Raw genomic sequence first — 26,964 nt, 5'->3', positions numbered from 1 at the left:
TCTCTCTCTCTCTCTCTCTGTATAATATCCCGCCGATTCTCGGCGCCGACTCCTCACTTTGCTCTCTCCCTCTCCCCTTCTCGGCCTCGCATATCGTCGCCGACTCCTCATTCCTCTCTCTCTCTCTCTCTCTCTCTCTCTCTCTCTCTCTCTCCAATGGGGACTTCGGTCCAGGTGACTCCCCTGTGCGGCGTATACGGCGAGAACCCGCTGTGCTACCTCTTGTCCATCGATGGCTTCAACTTCCTCATGGATTGTGGGTGGAACGACCTCTTCGACCTCAACCTCCTCCAACCCCTCTCTAGGTATTCGATTCGTACCATCCTCTTTCCTTTCCCCTTTTCACTCCTTCAATTCGATCTCCTTTTCGATCAAGAACCCTAGTAGGCGATGAATCCGGGCGAAAGAGTGTCGAACGTATGATCTCTAGGTGAAAATCAGGTAAATGCGTGTTTTCCTGCGTAGGTAGGAAATTAGGCATCGATAATGCGCTTTCCGTCGTGGGGAAAGGTAATTCCTTTTTTGGAGATGCGATCTTGGATGGTTTCGGCGTCCAAAATTAGGTTGAAGTGATTAAGAAACACCCTTGTGTTGAAATTATGGAGATGTGTGTGTTTTCTGGTTATTCGATGCATGAATTTTGTTGAATGGAGCCTATGGTACAAACTCGATAATCTAAGCATCCCCAAGGATTAAGTGCAATGCTGTAGACAAATTATTCTTCATTCTTAGGAAACACTAATAATTGGTGTTAAATACCTTGGTGGAGGAGAAGACCTAGAGGTGCACAGTCCCAAGAACTTAGCAAGAATATAAAATATGTACGATAAGCACTACAATTGCATCAGATTTATGTCACAATTTGACTTGTTTCAATAATTCTTTCAATATATGATTCTAAAGTAAAGGCCCATTTTTTAACAATTGCTAAATGAAATTTCCCATATTTCAACACAAGAGGAGCCGAGGGGGCGCATTTGAATTGCTATCCTCATGTAGTAATCTTCAGGAAGGCCGCTGAATCTTAAAATTGATCATGGTTTGTGTGGTCAATTCTTGGATATGATACATCAGGAATGGAACGTGGGCAGCCAGTAAAAGCATCTATATTGTAGTATTTCTTCGATAATACCCTATACCATAATATTTTCCCTATATTTTCTTGCTCTCTTGTATAATGTCTTCGAGATGTGAAAGTTTGTGTAATACGTCTGCTTTACATCACTTCAGTTTTAAAAAATTGTTTTAAACCTCAAGCTAACATGATGAAAGTTGTTACAAGGACTTGCATAACATGTTGTGATACATTGAATTTGAAAAATGATAGAAGAAAGTGAAGTAAAAGCCTTATATCATTGTGTTCGAGTGAATTATCTCTATATCGACATCCTCCATTGTAAATGTCATCTAATTTTGTCATATTCAAATCATATGTTCACTATGTCGGTGTTTCTCAGCTTGATAATTGACAATCATACGTTGACTATGCCACTGTATCTTTGCTAGATAATTGACATTCTGCTATTATTTATGATGAATCTTATTTCAGGGTAGCATCAAAAGTTGATGCCGTTTTGCTATCACATCCTGACATTCTTCACCTAGGCGCCTTGCCGTATGCTATGAAACATCTCGGACTCTCTGCTCCTGTTTATTCGACAGAACCTGTCTATAGACTTGGTCTTTTGACCATGTATGATCACTACCTTTCTCGAAGAGTAAGCTCCTGATAACGTTCCATTAGCCTTATGTATCTACACAGCAGTTTCTTTTTCTGTCAGAAATAGTAAGTTTTCTGTAAATTCCATGTTAATCCTGCTTATCTACACTGAAATACCACGGATGGGCAGTTTGATCAAGTATACAGAAGTTACTATTTTAAGCAGTATGTATATAAATAAATAATTAGTATCTTCTGTCGAACTTCAAATTTCCATTAATTAAATTCCTAAGGTTCTGGTAGAGGTTGAGTTCTTTGTCACTTAGTTCGTTGGGAGTTCAACTACTTCCAAATATACCTCTTGCAAAGTTGACTTCATCCTTTTCTCTCTCATACTAGAGAAGTTGCCTACGTTCTGAATTATTGCACATCAAAATTTTTGTATCTGTTTTGTATTTTGATTACTTTTATGTCATCTTGTGGGCTTTAACCTTTTTGAGCTTGGATTCTGCAGCAAATTTCAGATTTTGATTTGTTTAGTCTGGATGATATAGATGCTGCTTTCCAAAATGTTACTAGATTGAAATACTCACAGAACTACCATCTCTCTGGTTAGTAAAGTTGTACTAATCTGTTAATATTCAGCTTTACATTTGAGATGTGTTACTCATTTTGCCTTAATAGATAAAGGAGAAGGGATTGTTATTGCTCCTCATGTGGCTGGCCATCTTCTGGGAGGTACTGTTTGGAAGATTACAAAGGATGGAGAGGATGTCATATATGCAGTTGACTTCAACCATCGAAAAGAACGGTTGGACTTGCCTTTATTTTACCTGCATAAAAGCTATACCTTATGAAACTACTTTCTTCTAAGAGCAAAAGTTGTGGCCACCGTAATTCTTTTCAGGCACTTGAATGGGACTGTCCTAGAATCTTTTGTACGACCGGCTGTTCTGATAACGGATGCTTTTAATGCCTTAAATAATCAGCTTTACAAACGTCAAAGGGACCAAGAGTTCATTGGTACCTCTTTTTAATGCTCTAATCTTCCGTCTGCCTTTTGTCATATTCTCTTTTCCTCCTTTGTTATCTCTTTCATAAGAACTTTTAATTTACTACTCTGTTATTTACTTTTATTTCGATGTCATTCTGTTGTGAGTTAAGTTGCTGGAATTTTTCGTAAAGAATGCATAACTCTTAGGGTGCGTTTGGTTCGCGCTATCTTTTTAAGATTCATAGTAATCCAATAGGAATAAAAAAATATGACGGTGTTTGGCTAAACGTATTAAGTAATCTAGTTGATAATACTAGATTTACTTGGGAATGAGATGCATCCCAAAGTACTAATTTCATTCCTTTGGGGGATGGTGGTTATCCTTATATTAATGGATTGGAGTAATTATAATATGTCTAATCTTTTTCTTTCTTCCCACCCGCTGGCTAGTTGGTATTATTTTTCTTTACACCCTAACCTCATATCTCTCTCTAAACTTATCTTTTTCTCTCTAAACTTCAACTCTTTTTCTCTCTCTAAACTAAGCTATTTCTCTCCCTCTTTTTCTAAAATCTCAACCCTTTCATTCTCTCTAACCTCGACTCTATTTCTCTTCCTATTTCTTTAATTATGTTCTCTCTTTCTAACCTATATTCTCTCTCTCTTTTTTCTAAAAAGATGTTGAAATTTTTTATAGTATTATTTAAAATTAATTTAAAAATAAATAAATTAATTGTATATTTTTCATAATTTTAAATAACATGATTAAATAATATGACCGTATGAACAAAACACCGAAATACTACATTCTTAGTAATAGGATGAATAGGAATAAGATTCTCGGATATCTTTTTACTCCTAGTAGTCTTTCATAGTGCGAACCAAGCACGCCCTTAGTTCTTTGTTATTAAATGCTGAGTAAGTAATTGTCTGTTAAAAGTAGTTATGTTAATCTACTCTTGGCAGAATTACAGCTATAGCTTTGGGTTACATAGTCTAGGAGTTTTGCTTAACAATGCTGAGAACTTAATGCTATATGTTGCATAATAGATTTCAGGCATACATGCAAACGTAATTTTCACAATCAAACTTTATTTTTTCCCTCCGTACTTCTACTCTTCTAGTGAGATATTTCATGTATGCTACTATCCTGCTATTTGTGATCATAATCCTCTACTATTATAGTTGCTAAATAGTGTTTGTTTTTTTTTCAGAGGCAATACTGAAAGCACTGAGGGCTGATGGCACTGTTTTGCTCCCTGTTGATACAGCTGGGAGAGCATTGGAACTTATTTTGATACTGGAGCAGGTGAAATCCATTGTCAAGGTTTCTTTTCCTTTTTCCTTTAGTCTGATAATTTGAGAAAATTTAATAGTGCAGTTTTATTTTAAAATTGCAGTATTGGGATCAGCAGCATTTAAGTTTCCCAATCTTCTTTCTGACAAACGTAGCTACAAGCACAATTGATTATGTCAAGAGTTTCCTTGAGTGGATGAGTGATTCGATAGCAAAATCCTTTGGACATACACGAGACAACGCCTTCTTATTGAAGTAAGCACATGATGCTACCCTTAAAAAAATAATTAAGATCATGCATGCCATATACCCAACGGATCATTTATCTGCCTTTCTAGTTTGGATTGTTTCATATTTTGTACTTTTAATTTAAGAGGCCAATTTCTAGTGCTATTGATGCAGAAACATGAACATCTGAGAACTTGTGTTTGCTAATGTTAATGAGCCTGTAAATTGAGTGTTCTAAACTGCAATTGCATTGTTATCTTGACTGTTGTTTTTTTACTTATTCCCCTTTTGATCTTGTGCAGACATGTAACACTCATAATCAATAGGAATGAGCTAGACAACTTTACTGATGTTCCAAAGGTTAAAACTAATTATCTCTTTCATGTTTGTATTTTGAGGTTTGGAAGCTAATGTGCCTCCTGTACTTCTGCAGGTAGTTTTAGCATCTATGGCTAGTTTGGAGGTTGGCTTCTCTCATGACATTTTTGTTGAATTGGCAACAGATGCAAAGAATCTTGTGCTTTTTACAGAGAAGGGCCAGGTACTTCTTTTGCCTGTTTGTTGATCTATAGTCTTTACATATATAGTCTTGTAGTTGGCAATAGTTAGACTTTTTCGTAACTGCTAAAAGGGCTTCAGCCAATTGATTAGGAATCTTGTTCCAATCTCCTATAGAAATGAAAAAAATTGTCGATATTAACTAACCGCAAGCTCTTTATTTAATCCATGTTTTTGATGTTGTAGTTTGGGACGCTAGCACGCATGCTTCAAGTGGACCCACCGCCCAAAGCTGTAAAGGTTATTATGAGTAAAAGAATTCCTTTAGTTGGTGATGAATTGAAAGCCTATGAAGAAGAACAAGAACGCATTAAAAAAGAAGCCACCCTTAAGGCTAGCCTTGTTAAAGAGGAGGAATCAAGGGTTTCTCATGGATCAGATGCTAATGTTGCTGATCCAATGGTGATCGATGTCAGCTCTTCTCATGTTTCATCCAACAGTAAGCATAGACATATCTGCACTCTTTTAAATTCTCATGTTTCATCCAACAGTAAGCATAGACATATCTGCACTCTTTTAAGTTCGTCGGTCTTGTACTTTGTCAACTTGAACTACTACACTGCATCATGATTGTGGAAATAATTTTCAACATAAGCTGGGTGTAAGCTCTTGTATGTGATACAAGTTTTGTTCCTAAAAATGCTTAGAATTGCCTTTTGGAAGGGAATGAATGAATTGTCTTCCTGATTACTTTGAGGTTCGAATTCCAAGGCATTTAATACGTTGTGCTTGTTCCTTACTAGTCATTACCGGAATCGGGATTTTATCTTTTCTCTCGGGTAAAGAGAAACTCATAACAATATTATTTCTTTTGCATAACTTCTGATCTTTGGTAGGCACTCTCTTCTCTTTAGCATTTGATATAATCTACTCTTCATTAAACATTAACATCTGCATTCTTTTGGACTTTTCAGTAGCCAGCTCACATCTTGGTGGCCATATGGACATTGTGATTGATGGATTTGTTCCACCATCCACCAGTGTTGCTCCAATGTTTCCCTTCTTTGAAAACACAGCTGAATGGGATGACTATGGTGAAGTCATCAATCCTGATGATTACATTAGGAAGGAAGAAGATATGGATCAGTTCTCCATGCTTGTAAGTTCCTACATGCGCATACATGTTGGTAGATGTTGTACTTCACATATAATTTGATGTGAACCACATAGATAGCAATAATGCAATTCATTTTTTGTATGCTTGTTGTTTGAATTTTTTATTTTGTTCTTTTTTCCTCAAATGGGATCTTTTTTTTTTTGTTTGGTTACATCCTACTACGTTTTGAGATCTTTTAAAACATGCTTGCATCAATTCCAGCAACAGCTTGGGGTATCTGTGTATGAAGCTACATTTTGAGATCTTTTTGTAGCCCAGTTTATTACCCTAATGAATGAAGTAGGTAGCTAGCTACCTTTTTCTATATAAAAAAAAAAAAAAACAAAAACAAAAAAGTGGCTTGGGGTATCTGTGTATAAATCTACTCTTTCTGAAGTTGCTTGCACGAATTCTCTTTTCCTCTGTTGTTCCTTTTAACTAAAGCATTTTTGTTTTGTATTAGAAAAAAAAAAAATTGCATCAGTGGTTTCACAATCGGTCCTTTAAGTAAGCAATAAATGTTAAAAGGTATGATGCACAAGTATGGCTTAGGTAGTACATTGAAATTAACTTGTGTGGCAGTACTCAAATACCTTTGATAATGGCATATTGGAACACAAGGAGCCAATGTTGCTTGCTTACTATGATTCAATTGCTTTTATCAGTTTATCTGCATAGAGTATGATCTGCTAGTTCTTTAGTCATAATTTAGTTCGAGTGGTACTATGATTAGATACAGTTTTAATTTGTATGTTGTTTATTTGTTCAAATGTTTTCAGGCCACTGGAGATGGTTTAGATGGTAAGCTTGACGAAGGTTCCGCGCACTTGCTCCTTGATTCAACACCCTCTAAAGTTGTTTCGAGTGAAACGACCGTAAGTCAATTTCCAGTTTCAACTGTAATTATGATATCATCCAAACAAGCATCTGCTTTAATTTTGCCTTCATTTTTGGTATGGGTTGTTCTTTGACGACTATCCTCTCGAATTATGATGTTTCTATCTTTTAAAATATTTCTTGTTTCAAGTCGTCGCTTAGTTAGAGCTCCTTATCTTTCTTGATTTTGATTGTCTTATTAATGTATGAACATGCTGGTCGTTGATGAAGTGCCAGCTAGTTGGCTAACATTTCAGCTAAGTCATTTGATCAACATGACCAACTACGTAAATAATAGATAAGTAGAACCTTCTATTACTTGATTTGCCTTCAGAATATTATTCCGTAGTCTTGTTAAAACCTGCTGGTAGTTGATGAAGTGCCAGCTAGTTGGCTAACATTTCAGCTAAGTCATTTGATCAACATGACCAACTACGTAAATAATAGATAAGTAGAACCTTCTATTACTTGATTTGCCTTCAGAATATTATTATTCTAGACTACATGCTTTGACAGCAGCATTTGTATTCAGCTTCAGAGCTCAGATCTCATAAATTAAAAGTTAATGGTTACATATTTTAAATTCTTTAAGTTTCATTTACTTATTTCAGGTGCAAGTGAAGTGTGCATTGACTTACATGGATTTTGAAGGTCGGTCTGATGGGCGTTCTGTAAAATCTATTCTAGCTCACGTGGCTCCATTGAAACTTGTAAGTTGCTAATCTTGCAGATTGAATTCTTTAGTTATGTTATAGTAGATATACCAGCTTTAACTTAATGTTGCTGTAATTCATATATGATGCTAATTTACGTGGGTTACTGTCATTTTCCTGATGATTGGGTTCTTTAGATTTCTGTTATTCCAGGTACCAATTTTGTATGAGTTAAATTATCAATTGTCAAAGTCTTCTACCAACACTCAACAATAAAATGTTACCTAAAGCATTTGACTCAAAGATGAGAATGCTCAAAAAGAACGGAATAAAAAAAGAAAAAAACAAATTAAACTTCTATGGTCATCAACCTGGCATAAACCCTCTAAAAATTGCTGCCAAATATCTAGTCAAAGCTCAAAACAAAATTAGACAACAGTGGAAGTTGCCACAAATAACGTTTTTAGGCTAGGAGGTGTGGCCTAGCATTTGTTCTATTCGGTCGATTGGATGAAAGAAACACTGCTTAATTAGGGGATCTGTGTTGATCTCAAAGTTCTACCAAAATGAAGAGAGATGGATCTTTACATTCTTCTATACTACTATGATTCAACTTGTTCTTCCACTATGCACAAAAAAAAAAAAAAACTCATTTTCACTTTTCAGAAACCCTTTGCAGATAAACATGGTTGATTGAATGATAATTCAGTATTATCTGAAACTTCTTATGCAACTACAAGTTCATGACTACTTCATTACTTGCTCACATATGCATATCATGATTTTGTTATGAATGTGTCTAACCTTCTCTTCTAGGTTCTAGTGCATGGGTCAGCAGAGGCGACTGAGCACCTGAAAATGCACTGTGTGAAACATGTCTGCCCTCATGTTTATGCACCACAGATTGAAGAAACTATTGATGTGACCTCTGATTTGTGTGCTTACAAGGTATTAATTTTAATTTACTATCTTGCTGTAGTTTGACAAGAAGTTAATTAATTAGCCAAATAACAGTTGGTACGTAGCTTGGAAAGTGTAGGCCCTTGTCTTCTCCCACTCTCTCATTTGCTCACTAACTCCCACCTCTCTGTCTCCACTTGTGCTCAACTACAGGTGCAGCTTTCAGAGAAGTTAATGAGTAATGTTCTCTTTAAGAAGGTAAGTCATAATTGTTGAACAGTTTGAGCATATCTTGTTTTCCTTCTTTTAGGTTTGGTTATACATACGAGGGCTTGGGGATCTTGTTGGTTGTTATATGAATTTTTATGTTTCGCTGGTGATTAGGAGATCTTAACTATTTAAAAGTTCAATTCGCAAAGAAGACAATTGATGAGCATTTACCATTTTATCATTCTAGTTTTCATTTTATCATTCTTGTTTCATATTTAATTGTTAATGCATGATAATCGAGATATTGTGAATACCATCTACAGTTAGGCGAGCATGAGATCTCATGGGTGGATGCAGAAGTAGGAAAGACAGATGACATGCTTACCCTTCTCCCTCTTTCATCAAACCCACCAGCCCACAAATCTGTTCTTGTGGGAGATCTGAAGCTGGCAGATTTCAAGCAGTTCCTTGCAGGCAAAGGTGTCCAGGTACATATTAGTATCTTTATTAAATAATTTTTTTGTTGGTTTCTATCAGTCAATTTTCAGCTGAATATGGTCTTTAGGTGAGAAAGTTTAACTAGTTTCTTGTTTTCTTTAGTAAAAGTTTATAAATTGAGATTGAGAGTGATAATCATTTCTTAAAAAATATGTCGACTTTCCTCAAGTTTGACCTATCCAGATGTTTTAAATAAAGTCTCTCGTAAGAATACAGAAAATGATAGTATTTAGGTGCCAAATCGTATTTATGGTTTGCAGGACTCAGTTATCCGCATGCATACTTAAATTGCTCTGTTGAGGTTCCTTGTATGGTTACAATTTTGTCTTATGAATCCAATTCACTTCAGGCTTGACATATTTTTACACAATTATGTCTTGTGAATCCAATTTACTTAAGGTGGAATTTGCGGGGGGAGGTGCCTTACGGTGTGGCGAGTACGTAACGCTGCGGAAGATAAGTGATTCCAGCCAGAAGGTAAATCATCTATCGCATACTAATTCTGCATATATGCTCCAATCTATATTGCATGTTATTTTTATCACTTATATGTAATCTTTAATCATGGACGCTTTGAACTGTGCCAACTCATAAGCAAGAGTATCATATTCACATGCCTTATTTTCGCCCTTATCTGCTGATATATTAACCTGAACATTGTGTACAGGGTGTTACCGGTGCTCAGCAAATAGCTATAGAAGGCCCCTTGTGTGAAGAATATTACAAGATTCGGGACCTTCTCTATTCACAATTTTACTCGCTATAACTTACCGCAGGGCTGTCACTGTTATTTATAATCCACTCACTAGTTCATGTTGAACAGGTAGGTAGGATTGTTTTCTCCGACTGCACCGCATTAGGCTTTTCCGGCGCCTTTTTGCACAATCTCATTTGCCATTGGCGGAAGCTAGAAACTGGCCAAGAGCTTTGCTAGTTTAATTTTTGTAATAGCATTGTCGTGCCATTTAATTTTTGTTGTTACTTAACATGGAGTGGCTGAAGCTGCCTTTTGTCTACTATGCTTTGCTTCCGTGGCTGGGTGAAGATGCTATTCTTGCAGGGGAGGCGAGTAGCGTCTGATGGCTCGGTGTATATCTAAGAATTAGAGTCGTCATTTCGAGTATACTTATAATTCTTCGCACTTAGTTCGCTGGCATGCGCTCTAATATGTGGCAGGAATGCATCGATGCCTGCAAGGTGTGGTACCAGTGTAGATTTTGAGTTCGTATGTTTTGCATGTCCTTTTCTTTTAGCAATTTAAATTGAGCCATTAATGCCTGTGCATATGCACCAGAACTACCTGAATTTTTGTGCATTGCTGCGAGGCATATCCCTAGAAAATTTTGTTTGTATATATGCTCGTATATATGTTTCGGGAGGATGTAATTAATAATACTGATATTACTGCATAAAACAATGTATTCACTTGAAAAAAAAATTCCTTAAATGTTCAAAAAGGTTTGTTTTCGAAAAGTCTTGATGCAAAATTAGTTTGCGGTGTATATGAAAATTTTACGTGCATAGCAAAGTTTGTACCCTTCTGTAGAGGTCAATTTGCGCATATATAAATATTATTTCTAGACGTGAATGCTAATACACTTAAAGAGGGCGTATATTAAAAATATGCAGGTCGATGTTGGTTTGAAAGACCTTTTAAGCGCTGGCAGAAGTTTCGACATCAGTAACTAGTCATTTTCAGTAAGGTGTTGATGCAAAATACAATTAAGCTAGTATTTTTAAGACAAACATAAATATGCAATGAATCCAAAGATGTTGGAAAAACAAGATAAAAAAATAATGCAGAAAAACAAAAATACCCTCATTACTAATCCAATTCACAGCATGTCGCACTCGCGCGGTGAAACAATACATTCTATTCACTGATGCGATTGGACAATAATTTGAAGTGATGAATATCATTACTACAATTCATAACTAATAAATTTTAATACAGTTCATTGTTATTTCATCACTAACGAAATATAAGTAAATACTATAATGACAAGACAGCATTGCCATCGAATTACTCGAAAAATAATAGCTCATCATTGCTATGTTATAGGACACCATATAATTTTTTAAAAAAAAACTTCAAATACCCCCTTGTAGTTTCACTCTTTCTCACTTTAGTACCATGTGATTTAAAGTGTACCAAGTTAGTACCTGTGGTTTCGCACTTTCTCACTTTAGTACCCTGTGTTTTAAAGTGTGTCAAGTTAGTACCCTGTGATTTTACACTTTCTCACTTTAATACCATGTGGTTTAACATTTCATTAAGAAAAAAATAAAACTACATGGTACTAACTTGATACAAAAATAAAATCACAGAGTACTAATTTGATACACTTTAAACCACAGGATACTAACTTGATACACTTTAAAACCACAGGGTACTAAAATGAAAAAGTGCGAAACCACAGTTTTTTTTGAAGTTTTTCCAATTTTAAATTGTTACTAGAATATATTTTTAGGACGCTTACTCGCACCTGCACACACTTTTACACGAGCACAAGTAGGAACAGATACCTGCACATACTTTTACTTGCATTTAACTAGATGGATGCAGGAGTAAAGCACTTGCCAGCACATAAAACATCCCTTGGTGTAGAAAATCTTTCAACACACAGGAATAATAAAGGATAAAGGTGAAGTAATAAGCACTACGGTATTAAGATCAGTAAGCTAATGATAGTACGTAGAGACAAACCTGAAATAGTTGGATACAAAGAAACTTTTTCTGCAAAGCACAAAAGCATGATTTGCTGCAATTTAAACCAGAAAAAAAGGTGCTCTACTTTCTCTGTTTCTCTTTGTTGCCACAGTGCTGCATGACAAGAAGAGATTTCAACAAGTTTTTGCTCACAATACCTAATGCCTCATTTGGTATTGTTGCTACCTTTTGCTTTTTTGAACTCATTTTCTATGCAATTGAGCATGTACACTTGTGAGTTTATTTGGCAACAAAGAGAAAAAAAAAATCATGTACGAGTCACTTTCCCCCCTTAAAAAGATGCCTTTCTACTGAAAATTAGTATAGCCTACCTAAATAATATTTCATCCTCCAAAGACCTTGATGTAACTTTTTTACGCACTATATCAGGGCATAGTTTGGTAATGTGTTTCCAAAAGCACCCAATTTCTACTTTAAAGAGTCCAAAAAGTTTAAAATTGCTTTCAATGGCTATCACAACCGGAGCATGTAACCACACGCTTCTCTAGTGGCAATTGCCACCACAAATTTATAGCATAAATGGAGGGAAGATCAAAAACACTTTTGGACTTTTTAGACCTCTCAAAATGTAAAACAGAGTGCTTTTGGAAGGGCATTACCAAACTAGGCCCCTAGATAGTAGACATTTAAACACAGGTTATTAATTAATCAAGAACTATGTTCCTCAAATAATAACAAAAAGAAAGAGTCTATTCAGTTTAAATTCCTAATACATAAGTTACATCTCATTATCTAGATCAATATATAGGCAGGTAACATAAAAAGCAGCTTGATTAACTTCAAAAAAGAAAAACCTAGCAAATTATTGTATTAAAAAGAATATGTATTCCTCCTACAAACTAATACAAAATTTCAAAACAAGTTAAAGCACCACTTGACTATACTACCTCAAATTTTCCACATTTTGCAGGGTAAATTTAATTGCTATTGTTCACAGTTAAATATTAGAATGCTCTATATACCTGATATAACCAAAACCAACAGGGAGTAAAGCCAATGCCCTGCAAATAAATATAAGTCAGCAGTTACACCAAATTATAAAATCTTTAAATTCTGACGTAAACCAAATAATAGAACATATGCTTACTAACTGATAGCCATGAAGTCAGTTCATTAGTACGGGAAACTAAGAACATCTGCTGCCTCCGAACCCATATGATCCGCACTCCGGAGTTGCATCTGATTGCCATATATGTGGAGGTGCAAATTTTGAATTCACACGGCGTCTCTTCCTAGTCAATCCACTGTCACTAAAGCTCCCTTCGGAAAGAAGGTCATGTACCTCTGAGAATTCCTTCGACCATGAATTCATAGGAATGAAGTAGCTATCATCCTTGGATTTTCTTCTTCTCCGATTCTCGATCTGCCTCACATTTTCAGATATTTGATGAAGTGTCTCATTAATCCTAGCAATCCCTCGCTCCATTGGTCCCACCACATGAGAAACTGTGTATCTTACATCATCAACCATCTGAAAAAGAACATGTTAAAGAAAAATAATCAGTGGGAAGAAAAAAGATGCTCTGTTTACACTCCTATAAAGTTCTATCTCTTCACATAAACAAGTAGAATTAAACTTTCCTACATACCTCCAGAAGCTTCAATTCAATAGTATGTATGTACTTACAAATCTGCCCAGCTAAAACCTTTTGGAATACAAAAGCAACTTCCTCCCATCAATTCAACGACTTTCCACTTAAGATAAAGAGTATTTTCATAAAAAGGAAGCACTTTTCGAGGTATGTAGATGGAAGTTCAGATTTTTCTGGGACACGTGTGGTGTATGTAAAAGCACCCAAAAAAAAGATGACAAACACATAGGGAAACATACAATTTCACCACTTCCCAAAACCACATCGCGAACGCTTTGTGGGAAACTCAACCGCCTCTCTCTATCATCAGGTTGAACGAGATGCATTTTAGTCAATCTTCCACTCTCTCTAACCTCTTCGGGATCTGGAGGAGCCCCTAACGATGCATAATCAGACATCACAGCAACGTTTCGAATACATCTCTCTCCTTGTTGATAGGGTTTAGCTGGAAATACTTTCAAATGAACCACTGCAGCAACACCCATCTGTTATAAGCAAGAAATATGTGATCGCGTATTGCCGACAAATCACCGGGTAACTGGAAAGAGTAAGTTAACTATCGAACATATGCACTTCTCTTAATATAAAATGTTGATGGCAAAAATGTACAAACACACCATCACAATAGGTGATTAGCGAACGAGACCCTGAACTGGCGAACTGTTTGACCTTACAAAGTATGTTGGAGGGTTGGCAATAACACAACTCCAAAAGGAGAAGGCTCAGTAAAAGAGATTTATACGTAATTACAACCAGGTCAATGGCATCATTGTAGTTTGTAAAGAAGAATCAAATAAAAGAGGAACTCGCCATGAGACATACAAGACTAAATAAAGAAAAGGTGACAGCCGCTGATCTAAGAATTTATTTTCATGTCTACCTCAATGCATATAATATAGTCTTGGATGCCTGTTTTCAGCTCTTGTGCCAGATGGCCTTTAAAAGCCCCTGTGGAGAAAAGCAATGCAACAGCAACACCCTGCCACCATGTTAAGAATACAATAGACTTGAACATCAGGAACTTAGCCAGGGGCTTTATAGGTTCCAACTTCTCTTTTGTGGCAGAATAGAACTGTATAAGGCAATATAAGGCCCATGTCTGGCTGAAATTTAGAACAACTGCCAAATACGGATATCTGCACCACAGAAAAATGCAATTGTTGACCCACGATAACTCACACAAAGCTGATTTTGCTGATATATATATATATATATATATATATATATATATATATATATATATATGTAGAATCAGTCTACTATACTATTTGTAGTACTTAGGAATAATCTCGTTTTGTAGTACTTAGGAATACTATATGTAGAATGAGTCTACTATACTATTTGTGGTACTATAATCTCGTTTTTTATCTTAAAGCGTTCAAATCAACAATCCACACCGTTAAACATGATCTAGAGTATATGAAGTTCTTAGAAATAAAATTTTAATTTTTATCGACATTGTTTACTTAGTAAGTAAATCATGTCAAAATGAACGGTGATAATCAAACCATCTTTAAAATTTGAGGATAGGACTTTTGAATTAAAGATAAAGGATGCTGACCTTAATCTAGATAGTTTAAAGTATTTTCTATCAAAATTTGAATACATTTAGATTCTTCTACACCATTAAACTACAAAATCGCCATGATAGCCATTGAAAATTGACGATTTTGAAATGGTTTGATCATAAAGTCCATAGTAACCATTGAAAATTGACAATTTTGAAATGGATTGATCATAAAGTCCATAGTAGCCATTGAAAATTGATAATTTTGAAATAATTTTGATCATAAAGTAAACTATGTCGAAAAAATATAAAATTGTATTCCTAAAAATTTCAAATACCCTAGACCAGTTTTAACCATGTGGATCGTTAATTTGAACATGCTAAGATTGAAAACGAGACTATAGTACCGGAGCTCCGGTACGATAGATATTATAGAAGCCTAGCTCTCTCTCTCTCTCTCTCTCTATATATAGAAAGAGAGAAAGTTGGGCTAGCATGCTATGGTAGCAAATGGGCTCCGTTGCGACCAATTTGTTTTCGACGATGGCACCTCCAAATCAATGAGTGATGCCGTTGAACATGACCCCTACACTACTTGAAGTATCTAGAAATCAAATTTTATATTTTTCCGATATTATTCTCTTGTGTATCAAGTGTACACAAAAATGAAAGGCTAAAAATAAAAATCCTCCAAAAAGTGCTAATAGGATTCTTATAATCAAGATAAAAAATATAGATCTTGTTTCAAATAGTTTAAAAAATTTTCTAACCAAAATTCAATTGATTTAAATTTGTTTACACTGTTAAATGAGCAAACCCCTCATATCGACCAATAAAATCACAAATTTCGCTACCCGTTGATCATTAGGTCAATATGTCGAAAAGATTTGAAGTTTGATTCTAGATACTTCAAGTGGTATAGATCATGCCGATCGTCGATTTGGACGCGCCATCATCAAAAACAAATCGGTAGAAATGAAGCCTGTTTGCTACCAATAGTATTCTAGCTCAAATATATATATATATATATATATATATATATATATATATATATNCGATGATCGGCTCCATTAGACTTGATCTACTCTATTAAAAGTATTTGGAAACTAAATTTCATAATTTTTCGACATCATTTGGCTAGTGATCAAAATGTCTCAAAATTGATAATTTTAATGGTGGATGTGATGTGTTTGTGAATTTAACGGTGTAAAATAATTAAAATCTAATAAAATTTTTATAGAAAATTCTTTTCACCATTTGAGTAAGATTAGTATCTCTGATCTTAAATTCAAATCTCTTATCATCATTTTTTATGAGATTTTTATTTTCAGCTGTTCATTTTTAGACTACTCGTTTGATAGGTAAATGATGCCGAAAAATTATGAAATTTAGTTTCCAAATACTTTTAATAGTGTTGATCAAGTCTGATGGAACCAATCGCCGATTTGGAAGCCGCATCATTGAAAACAACTTGATAGCATGGAGACCTCCGTGCTACTGATAGTATACCAGCCTAGCTCCATATATATATATACACACACACAATTATGATAGTGAATCAATGAAAATTTTAACTAGAGAAATAAATTAGTGCAGATGATGTTACCCATATTGCCATTCAAACTTCCCTTCTCCATAAACTCCAAAAAGTTCTAGGATGATTGCCAATATAGCACATATCGGCTTAAGTATCATCTGAAAATTTATGCATCAGAAAGGTGATAGAGAAGAGTCAACAATAAGAGCTTTGTGCAAATAAGCGATACTTACATACTGGACGATACCAATTTTTACAGCATAGTAGAAGTCAGAACCAAGATACCAGCTCCTCAAGAAGCAACTCAAAGGAAATGGGTGTCTCACAACTCCATGTTCATATTCAAGATCCAGAAGAGGAGTGCTAGAACTGGTTTCAGTCTGAGACTCCATTAGTTTAATTGTTCTTTCCTCACCGCCTAAAGCAAATCAAATAGCTTCCCAATCAAACAAGATAATTGTTGACACACGACAAAAGAATTTAAGTTAATATGTACAGAAACTACCTGGACTATAAAATTTCAAAAAAAATAAAAATAACATTTCATTATTTTGTATTTAACAACTACATCAAAACTCGGTGTTGTTTGTAACTTTTTCTTAATATTCTCTAACCTAGCAGAATATTTTGTTACTTGATGGAATATTGTACAATGGTTTGTCAGCGAAAATATAAAATTTTGACAAAACCAGAGAGAAAGATACTATAACTAATATTATTGAAAGATAGTGTAACAGAACTCAAATTTTTCTAAGGTACCCAATTTCAAACTGTACTAGAGTGCAAGTACTTTAATGTACATTTTCTCTAGAATTAGTAATAGAAGTAACTTATGTAGGAAAAATAATAACATAATCTAAATGCATACAGGATTATTTCTCAAGGGTATAACAATAAGGACACTAGAACAAAAAGAATGACACCAAAATATTAAGAAGAACATACCTAAACATGCTATCAAATATCTCTCAAAGCAATACATAGCGAACGCCTCATAACAGTCCCGCATAAGTTCACAAATGAATGCAACATTTGAATTCAACAATGAAAAGAACTGCTAAGAGAATCATCAGTTAGAAAAGCTAAAATGCCAAAGATATATAAGATAGATTTAATCCCAAATTCAAACTAATTTAACAGCACAGTTACAAGAAACTTAAGCTCATTCAAAACTGAAAAAATGTCTGAGCCCAAATTTACGTTTAGAATAGATCTACAAATGCAACACTAATTTATGGTATAGGTCGCACTACTGAGAAAGACCCCAAATAAAAAGGAGGGAAAACCAAATGGCACATATTTATAGAATATGTGATACTTGAGAAGACCTTCCTCCTGATACAACTTAAAATGCATTTGAATATAACACTTACCAGAAAAACACTCTCATATCATACAGCCCCCCATGCAGAACAAAACATTTAACAGTCTAAAAGATTACCTATTGCTTAGATGATGATAGCATGAAGTTTTCTTAATATTGCCTCAAGGAAAGACTATTTAGAAGATGTGTCATTTGCAAGGCCATAAGCAATTTGCACGGTGCCACTAACTGATTGATCCCAGAATCTGAGATTAAGCACACGCCCATACATAAAATTTTCGGAAAATTAGAATCAATTAACCACCCCCTGACCCACCCAAAAAATAAAGCGGACACACAAAAAAAGGAGAAAAAAACAAAAATGAATATTTATGAATTATTTTATGAGCACATTAAGAATTAGCAAGGGCCCTGACGGCCTATTTGTAAATAAAACTATATTGTTGCAAAGGAAAACCAATCCAAAGGATTGACAAGCAATCAAAAACTGTCATTACCTTCCTAAGTCCAATAGATATATCCATGACGTCAGCCGTACAAAAAGATAGACATAAACAACTGCTGTAGGAGAAACAATAAATGAGAGTCGTGGCTATAAAAAGTTGATTTACATACCGACTCAACTGCATATACAGGAACCATTAGAATGAGACCAATCAAGAACTTCTGCTCCTGAAATATTCATGAGAACCAAACAAACTTGAGAAGATAGGAGCATAAGATAGCAACAGGTTGCTTTATGTACATTTAAATCTGCAATAGTCTTCTCTTTAAGACCTTTTAATTGAACTGTAACAAAATTAGAACTTCATTTTCTGAAATTCACCAAAAGTTGAAAGACATATATGAAAGGGTAGTAGCAGAATACCTCAGGCTGATTGTAAACAGCAAGGTGTTCGGATATTAGGAATAAGGAGAGAACAAGTGAGACAGCAACAAAAACTCCGGCACTTAAAATTGGCCAGCTCGATAGTACGTTTGACTGACTAACCAAGTAAAAAGGCAACAGTTTCCTGGAACGGCCAAGAGACTCAGCTAGAGGAAGCAACAGCAATAACACAGAGAGGATTTTCTTCCACGCCATTCTAGCAGAACCATTAAATTAGTTACAAAATCCAGCCAATTGAAATCTAGAAGTCTTGGCTTTGGCTCCACTCAAAATTCAGTATGTATGAAAAAGGAAATAAATATTGAATCTTTGCCCTTATTTCTGCGTCAATCTTGAAAAACAGGTATTGCTAGCCAAGATAAATTGTAACTCCAAACAATGTAAAACTGTTCCTTAAAGTATTGGAACTTATTCTAGCAGCCACAACACAATTTGCTAAACAAGCTTATCAGCATTGTGCAGCCCAAGAACCTCAAGCTTTTGACGGATTCTAGGATCACTGGAAAGAAACCTGAAAACAATTAAAACAGCACAATATCCATCAATAAAAATCACTCTTTCCCATGGATGAAACAAGAAAACATCCAACAGAATTTATCACAGATAATCACTAAGGACTGCGAAGGAAATGAAAAGAAAAAGGATAGGTAAAGATAGCAAGATAACTGACCTCAGCTGATTTCTTACTAAAAAATAAGTTGACCATACAAATATCCATGGAAAACAACTGCCACGTGCAAGATGTAAAAATAAAAGGACAATTGTAAAGAATACCAAGAATATTGGCTCCCTGTTTAGAAAAAGAGTATCAACCTACACATGTTTCAATGAATACTGGCTCCCAGCTCATTTGGTGATTCCTCTAAAGAAAGAGTTTTTGATATTTTTATAAATTTTCATGTGCCCTGTGACTAAATCCTCAGTCCTTCACTCAGCTAATTGCTTATCACAAAACTTATAAAATTAATAATAAAATTAAATGGAAATATATTAGTTTTGAACATATAAATATAGTGAATCAGATTTTCATTTACATGTACGAGCTTAATGGCATTGACTGAGCATGGTAACCAGAATGCATGCATGTAGAATTCCAGCCAAACAAAAGTTACTCAAGACTATTTTCCTTGTTTGTCCAACAATTCATCAATTCAACTCGCTAATGAGAGGAGTGTTTTCAGTTGCCACCTGAAGGAATTCCAATCAAATAACAAAACATCCCAAGTTAACCTACTAGATATATTGATAGGACAATAAAAAAAAAAAAGACAACTTCAAATAACTCTTACAAGAATAAAATAAAAAAGAACATCAAGCAATGAGATGAGATAATAGGGGTTAACTAGCAAGTTTGAATTGGTCCGTCGATCCATCATCCTCAGATCAACAATTTTTAAAGTTAATTGCTATCGACTATGATTTCTCAATTCTCGACAGTCAACCTCCCTTTCCATCCTTTTATATACATTTAAAAATTCCCTTGTCTAACCAGGCTACAAAATAAAAAAGAATATTAAAGAGAAAAACGAACACCATCTTCTTCATTTTATGAATTATCAATTTGATGTCAACCCTAACTATTAATTACACAACCTGGGCCACTTCTGAATAAAAAAAATACACCACAACTAGACCTACTGAAGTACGCAGTGTCCCATAATCCTCAATAAACAAGAAAATATAGACAAATCACTCACCACATCAACTAATCCACTTCTTGAAGCCATCCAACCACTAAAATTCCAAACTACAAGAATCACATTATAGACTAATCCGAAACCCCAAGAATTTCCCACACTCAATAATTCCAGGGTCCCGATAAACCCTAGCACCCCAATTTCTAGGGTTTCTGGCGTTCTTTTCCCACCATCGATGACCCCAAACCTCGAGAACACATAAGCACGATCTACACATTCAAATCCAATTGGAATCTAAAGAGGATAAAAACAAATTTAGCATCGATCGAAAGAAAACGCACTGCTAAATCGGATTCGACAAGGATCGCGAGACCTCGGAATGCGATGAGAGCGACGAAGAAACGGAGAGAGCGACTCCTCTCACCTCGCCGATGATGAAAATGGCGAAGAGCGAAGCACGGAAGTCGATTTCCTCCACCACTTCCCTTCTCCTCCTCTCTCTCTCTCTCCCTCTCTGTCCACTCAATTCAAATCGCGAAGTGGATTTTTTTTTTTCCCCTTTTTTCTATGTTTGTATTTATATTCTTTTCTTTGCTTTTGCACCGAGAACGAACACCCAACGACGCCATAAACAAAATAAACCCCAACAAAAAAAAAAATGCGCGTAATTACTTATGGGTACCCGAAAATACCCCAAGACAGCACGGAAAAGGGTAAAATAGTAAATTCGTACAGACCAAGCATTAAATGGGTGCGTTCTTGTGTACGCACACTCTGGTTGTTGGAAAAGGGCAAAAAAAAAAAGAGTCGGTGTAGTACCTGTACCCTTTTAACTAATGCTTTTATATATATATATATATATATATATATAGATGGGATGATCTGGACCGTTCGATGCGGGCCGGGTTCCGCGAGTGAACGATGAGAGATTGAGCAGTGGTTTAATTAGCCAGAGGATCTAAAATTTTAATTAATGGGCTCGTAATTAGCATAACTTTGGATTGGGCTGGGCCGGATCGGGTCGAGCCGGGCCGCGAACGGGCTTTTGGATTTTACTTGAACAGTTGTTAGGAACTGTGGCTACAACGAACATTCTTTTCAAAACAAAGTTCAGTTAGATAAGCTTTAAGGCCCCGTTTGGTTGGGGGGATAAGCGGGGATAACAAAAGTTATCCCCACTATTCCGCCAAACGGGGTGAAATTTGGCCGGGATATTTTATCCCGGTCAAACCTTGCTATTCCCGGTTATCCCGGAATAGAGATTTGCTATTCCACCATTTTGGTGGAATAACACTATTCCAATGCTTAATTTCAAACTTAATTAAAATTATAAATTGAATTAAAACTAAATTATATAAATATAATATGTTATATATTATAATACATTATTTTTATTATAAAATTATTAATTGTACTATATTAATACATATTATTTATATTTAAATATTATAATAAAATTTATAATAAATTATATTTAAATATTATAATAAATTCTTTTTATTAAATTTAAGTTTAAGTAGAATTTTTAAAAAATTTATAAATTTATTATAATAAATAGTTTTTATTAATTGTTCCCACCCCTATTCTTATTTTAAAAATTTAAAAATTAAAAATTTAATTTTTTAAAATTTATATATTATAATACATTATTTTTATTATAAAATTATTAATTGTACTATATTAATAATTATTATTTATATTTAAATATTATAATAAAATTTATAGTAAATTATATTTAAATATTATAATAAATTCTTTTTATTAAATTTAAGTTTAAGTAGAATTTTAAAAAAATTTATACATTTATTATAATAAATTATTTTTATTAATTGTTTCCACCCCTATTCTTATTTGAAAAAATTAAAAATTAAAAATTTAAATTTTTAAAATTTATAATTTATAATCTCAAAATTAAAGTTTATAATTTTAAATTTTAAATTTTATATTTAAGTTTTGATATTTTAATTTGAAATTTAAAATTTGATATTTTATATTTTTCAAATTTAAATTTGATCTTAAATTTAAAGTTTGAAATTTAAAATTTAAAATTTTGAATTTAAAATTTGAGATTTTAAATTTCAAAATTTAAAATTTCAAAGTTAAAATTTTAAATTTAAAAATATATATTTAAAAATTTAAAAATTTAAATTTAAATATAATAAGAGGATAATATGATTATTTTTTATTTATAAAATCTACTATCTTTTTTATTCCATCTTACCTAACCAAACGCTATTTTTTTTATTCCCAGAAATAACCCAATTTTTATCCAAACGCAAAATTGATCTAATCCCCGTTTATACCTCAATTTATACCTATCTCTGGAATAGTCACTTTTTGCTTATCCTCGAACCAAACGATACCTTAAAAGTATAATTAATTGGTCCATGCGTCAATGCTTTGTCATGAAGAAAATTTTCTATTATCTTATGAAAATAAAATGCCAATCATCCTTAATAATAATTCAAACAAATTACATAAATATTATATTTTTACAATAAATCATCTAGTCATGCAATACAAAATAGAACGATTAGCGTTAATAAAGCCAGAATACTACTTCTAAGTGACAATCAACTTCGAATTTGACGTGTCTAGTTACTAGTCTAAATTCTCCAATCAGTGTTTTGTGTTGCAATTAACTTGTAAAATCAAAGTTTGACGTGGTGGCCCATGTCCAGGTTGTTTTCTGCATTTCACACACTATCCTTCAATCATTCGACGTTGTGTGGTTGTCTCTATTATAACAATTACACCATATAAAATATATTTTAAATTGAATTTATTATGCCATATATTATTATAATAAAAAAATCTAACTGTAAATAAACTATATTTTAACAAAATTACTATTATATTTAGATATAAAATTTTATGACCCCGGATCTTGTTATTTTTAAATAAAATAACAATAATAGAAGACTTTCTCCTAATTAACTAACAAAGAAGGAAATGATGCACACGTTTTCGCCCTGCTGTTAAATTCTAGTCCCATGTCACCTCAGGGAAAAAAAAACAAATAACAAATAACGAAAAAAAAAAAAATCTAATGCCATGTAATAATTTCCAAGCTGCAGCACATGCCATTTTTTTTTATTTCTCTTTTTCCGATGCTTTCTCAAAGTGTAAATTATTGGTGATAAAATTCTCGTTCCTTTCTTTTGATTCATACTCGAAAGAGCTTCGATTTTTATACACAGATTCCTCTTCAACACTCCAATCCTCGTTTCTTCTTTTCGAGATCCTATTTTGTGAATACCCGATCCAATCCATCTTATAAGCTTTGATTCCATATCCCCTCAATTCCGAATCAAAAGCTTCAATTTTTGCACAACAATCCTCCCCCTGTCATACTCAAAATCCGATTTTTCCCAACACGCAATCCAATTCACCTCCTTTTGCACAACACCCATTTGTGGAATTTCCCCAGAGACCCCAAATTCACACTTCGATGCCCAAATTGTAGTAGTAGGCTTCTTCTTCTCCTTCTTCTCCTTGTGCTTCTTCTTCTTCTTCTTCTTCTTCTTCTTCCCCACGGGCACAGGCCACAGGCCACAGGCTACAGGACACAGGCCACAGGATAGCCATGTCGCTCGCATGCGGCCTCCCCGTCGTGGAGTGCGTCTACTGCCTCGCATGCGCGCGCTGGGCGTGGAAGCGCTGCGGCCACAGCGCGGGGCAGGAGAGCGCGTCGTGGGCGCTCGCGTCCCCGGAGGAGTTCGAGCCCGTGCCGCGCATGTGCCGCACCATCCTCGCCAACTACGAGGACGACCTCGCGCACCCGCAGTTCGCGCCCCCGGGGGGCTACCGCATAGACCCCGCCTGCGTCGTCCGCCGCAAGAACTACGCGGACACCCGCGGCCGCGTCACCCCCTACCTCATCTACCTCGACCACGACCACGCCGACATCGTCCTCGCGCTCCGCGGCCTCAACTTGGCCAAAGAGAGCGACTACGCCGTGCTGCTCGATAACCGGCTCGGAAAGAGGAAGTTTGACGGGGGTTACGTGCACAATGGCTTGCTGAGAGCAGCTGGATGGGTGTTGGATGCGGAGTGCGATGTGTTGAAGGAATTGGTGGCCGAGTACCCGACTTACACGTTAACTTTCGCCGGGCACTCGCTGGGGTCCGGCATCGCGGCGATGCTCGCGGTGGTGGTGGTGCAGAACAGGGACAAGCTGGGCAATATCGAGAGGAAAAGGGTCCGCTGCTACGCGATCGCGCCCGCACGGTGCATGTCCTTGAACCTCGCCGTCCGGTACGCCGATGTGATCAACTCGGTCGTGCTTCAAGTGAGGATTTTTATGCTCTTATCTTGGTTCTGCAATGTCGATTTAGCAATTATAGCACATTTTCCTTCAATGCACAAGGATTATGGAGTAATTTCGGTAACGGTTTCTTAATTTGTTTGAAGATCCCAGTCTTCATCCCTATCAGTATAAAGATATCTTGCTTTGTGAAGTTCTTTGTATGGTAGAAGTTATGATTCTTAAGTGCTTATGCCTGAACATGTATGGTAACAGCTAGGCACCTATAGTTGAATTTAAAATGGAACATATAGGTGAACACCAACTGACCCAATCAACTGACCCAATTAGGAGATCCAGCAATTTTTTGAAGAAAAAGAATGAAACAACTTTTATTCATTCTAAGCCATTTGAAACTAGTACCCTTGTTTTGATAAAAGTCTATTAAGTGACTGATGTGCAATATTCACTGTCAAAAAAGAAGTGATGTGCACTCTTTTTTATTTCGATTTGTAGATGAGTAGATGTTCTCAGATTCTGTATGTTAGTGGCAATATTCCTTGTTTTTTTTCATTTAATTCTTATATCAATTGTGACAATTAGAAGAGCTTGACGATGTCCAGATTGAGATATGTTTTTGTCATTTATCATTTGCTGCTATCCCGTGACGGCACGATGATCTGATAATTATCATTTTGACTTCAGGATGATTTCCTGCCTCGCACAGCTACTCCTTTGGAAGATATTTTCAAGTCAATCCTCTGGTAAACTAGTGGCAGATATCGTCGTTGTTCAATTTCATATATAAATTTTATGCAATACACTGTTAATATCACAGTAGGATTAGCGAACCAAACACCATAAACTGATAACCGGGGTGGAGCAAAACTAATTCACAAATTTCATACTACACATTGATATCTACTACAAGCTTCTTGTTTGTGCTTTTCTATACTAAGTAGAGTGTTCTATACTAAGCATAAACATGATTCATGTTATTTTTCCTTCTGGGGTCGCAAGGTTCATCGTATTCAAACTTGAATGATCTCCTCTTTTTTGGGCAGCTTGCCATGCTTGCTATGTTTGAGATGCATGAGAGACACATGCATACCAGAAGATGTTCTGTTGAGAGATCCAAGGAGGCTCTACGCGCCTGGTCGACTCTATCATATTGTCGAGAGAAAACCATTCAGGTACAAATTACTCATGTATTTGTCATAAACTTTGACATAGACTATACCACAATACTGCGTGACTGATAATATATGACTTGACTATATAAAGTCAGTTAGCTATAGCTCCATTCTGAATAATTACCCAGAACATCCTTCTCGAACTAATATTATACTCAACACTTTTGCATAGACCAAAATATTTCCGGCAATAATGTAATACAATGGTAATCCTTTCATCCATTGCCACTCATTCCTGATCGTTTCAGCTCTTCAAACAGGAGTGATAGAAAATGAACAGTGATGTGTGCTTTTGCAATATTTTTATGCTATTGCTGGCTATAATCACATTGTAGAATGTTATATTGGTACTCGTCATCCTCTTAGGCGAAAATGAGTGAACAATTTTGTATATATATGATTGTCTACAGATGTGGAAGATATCCACCAGTTGTTAGAACAGCAGTGCCAGTTGATGGTCGGTTTGAGCACATTGTTCTTTCTTGCAACGCCACTTCCGACCATGCCATTATTTGGATTGAGAAAGAAGCTCAAAAAGCCTTAGATGTAAGCCTCTCTTTCTTCATTCTGATAATTCTCCAATTTTTTTTAAAAATAAAAACAATATTTTGAGGTTAGTTACGTGTTCATTCTCATAGTTTTAATTGTCACTTTATAGTCTTGCGCTTGATTGTGTAACAACTAAATTGAAATGCGGGTCAAATTTAGTGACTAAGTTTGTAATTTCACCAGCAATCTTTCACAGATTTTGTGAAACATCCATAACTTCCTTTATATCCATGTGTAGTTGATGCTCGAAAGGGAACAGATAATGGAAATACCAGCAAAGCAGAGGATGGAGAGAAAGGAGACGCTACGGCGAGAGCACATGGAAGAGCACAAGGCGGCACTTCGGAGGGCGGTCACTTTGGCCGTCCCCGATGCCGAGTCCCCATCGACGTATGGTACGTTCAGCGAGGACTCTAGTGAAAAAGGATGTGAGAGTTCTCCGGCCTCATCTCGGAAAAGCGGACAGAGAATGAGCTGGGACGAGTTGATTGAGCGAGTGTTCGAGAAGAATGAGTCGGGGAAAATGGTACTAAGACAGTCGCTCTCTCCTGGTGATGGTGAATCTTTGACGTAGATTACCATTCGGTAGTTGTTGTAAAATTAGCTGTTATTATTAATCAGTAACACATTGATATTTTTAAGAGGTGATTTTTTTTTTTCTTTTGAGTGTTTTTGTGTGATGAAATGCTTGAGTGTTGTGGTAATGGAAGTAGTAATTTTGTCTGTGTAATTGATGAACTTGATTTTGAATGGCAAATAAAATGCTATCTAGAATTTGTGCTAGTAAAA

General features: G+C 35.3%; 3 protein-coding genes across 10 annotated transcripts; 2 read left to right on the top strand and 1 right to left on the bottom strand.

Annotated features, from left to right (window-relative positions):
- LOC109703527 (cleavage and polyadenylation specificity factor subunit 2) lies at nt 7–10,226 on the top strand. Of its 2 annotated transcripts, XM_020224164.1 has the most exons (18): nt 7–305; nt 1,550–1,718; nt 2,175–2,271; nt 2,345–2,471; nt 2,568–2,683; nt 3,869–3,963; nt 4,055–4,206; nt 4,482–4,539; nt 4,613–4,720; nt 4,924–5,176; nt 5,652–5,836; nt 6,613–6,708; nt 7,321–7,419; nt 8,179–8,310; nt 8,476–8,520; nt 8,796–8,960; nt 9,370–9,447; nt 9,638–10,226. In XM_020224164.1, the coding sequence occupies exons 1-18, from the start codon at nt 157–159 to the stop codon at nt 9,734–9,736; spliced, it is 2,223 nt and encodes a 740-aa protein (XP_020079753.1). In that variant the 5' UTR covers nt 7–156; the 3' UTR covers nt 9,737–10,226. The 2 variants fall into 2 exon arrangements, with proteins under 2 accessions (XP_020079753.1, XP_020079754.1); XM_020224165.1 differs by lacking the exons at nt 2,175–2,271; nt 2,568–2,683.
- Nucleotides 12,475–20,770, bottom strand: LOC109729049 (protein LAZ1 homolog 1). 7 transcript variants are annotated; one of them, XM_020259674.1, is made up of 11 exons: nt 20,529–20,768; nt 19,585–19,738; nt 18,530–19,061; nt 18,277–18,333; nt 17,283–17,391; nt 16,571–16,755; nt 16,407–16,495; nt 14,174–14,429; nt 13,533–13,778; nt 12,789–13,172; nt 12,475–12,702 (listed from the first exon to the last, which is right to left on the bottom strand). In XM_020259674.1, the coding sequence occupies exons 3-10, from the start codon at nt 18,743–18,745 to the stop codon at nt 12,828–12,830; spliced, it is 1,503 nt and encodes a 500-aa protein (XP_020115263.1). In that variant the 5' UTR covers nt 18,746–19,061; nt 19,585–19,738; nt 20,529–20,768; the 3' UTR covers nt 12,475–12,702; nt 12,789–12,827. The 7 variants fall into 7 exon arrangements, with proteins under 7 accessions (XP_020115263.1, XP_020115267.1, XP_020115268.1 ...); XM_020259678.1 differs by having other exon boundaries at nt 20,612–20,768; XM_020259679.1 differs by lacking the exon at nt 19,585–19,738 and having other exon boundaries at nt 12,793–13,172; nt 20,529–20,770.
- LOC109703562 lies at nt 23,173–26,964 on the top strand. The gene is made up of 5 exons (XM_020224216.1): nt 23,173–24,478; nt 25,139–25,197; nt 25,498–25,626; nt 26,037–26,172; nt 26,414–26,964. Exons 1-5 carry the CDS (start codon nt 23,774–23,776, stop codon nt 26,747–26,749), a joined length of 1,365 nt encoding a protein of 454 aa, XP_020079805.1. The 5' UTR covers nt 23,173–23,773; the 3' UTR covers nt 26,750–26,964.

The sequence above is a fragment of the Ananas comosus genome, linkage group 25 (genome assembly GCF_001540865.1).
Source record: "Ananas comosus cultivar F153 linkage group 25, ASM154086v1, whole genome shotgun sequence".
NCBI classification, from domain to species: Eukaryota; Viridiplantae; Streptophyta; class Magnoliopsida; order Poales; family Bromeliaceae; genus Ananas; species Ananas comosus.
The sequence above is the reverse complement of the archived record's forward strand: the minus strand, read 5'-3'. Positions and strand labels throughout refer to the sequence as shown.

Coding starts and splice junctions, on each gene's coding strand:
- LOC109703527 (XM_020224164.1), top strand. CDS start 157: ATGGGGACTTCGGTCCAGGTGACTCCCCTGTGCGGCGTATACGGCGAG. Junction 2,272..2,344: donor ACAGAACTACCATCTCTCTG/GTTAGTAAAGTT, acceptor TTGCCTTAATAG/ATAAAGGAGAAGGGATTGTT. Junction 6,709..7,320: donor TTGTTTCGAGTGAAACGACC/GTAAGTCAATTT, acceptor TACTTATTTCAG/GTGCAAGTGAAGTGTGCATT.
- LOC109729049 (XM_020259679.1), bottom strand. CDS start 18,745: ATGGCGTGGAAGAAAATCCTCTCTGTGTTATTGCTGTTGCTTCCTCTA. Junction 16,496..16,570: donor AAATTGGTATCGTCCAGTAT/GTAAGTATCGCT, acceptor ATAAATTTTCAG/ATGATACTTAAGCCGATATG. Junction 13,779..14,173: donor ACTATATTATATGCATTGAG/GTAGACATGAAA, acceptor TGCTTATAACAG/ATGGGTGTTGCTGCAGTGGT.
- LOC109703562 (XM_020224216.1), top strand. CDS start 23,774: ATGTCGCTCGCATGCGGCCTCCCCGTCGTGGAGTGCGTCTACTGCCTC. Junction 25,198..25,497: donor ATTTTCAAGTCAATCCTCTG/GTAAACTAGTGG, acceptor TTTTTTGGGCAG/CTTGCCATGCTTGCTATGTT. Junction 25,627..26,036: donor GTCGAGAGAAAACCATTCAG/GTACAAATTACT, acceptor GATTGTCTACAG/ATGTGGAAGATATCCACCAG.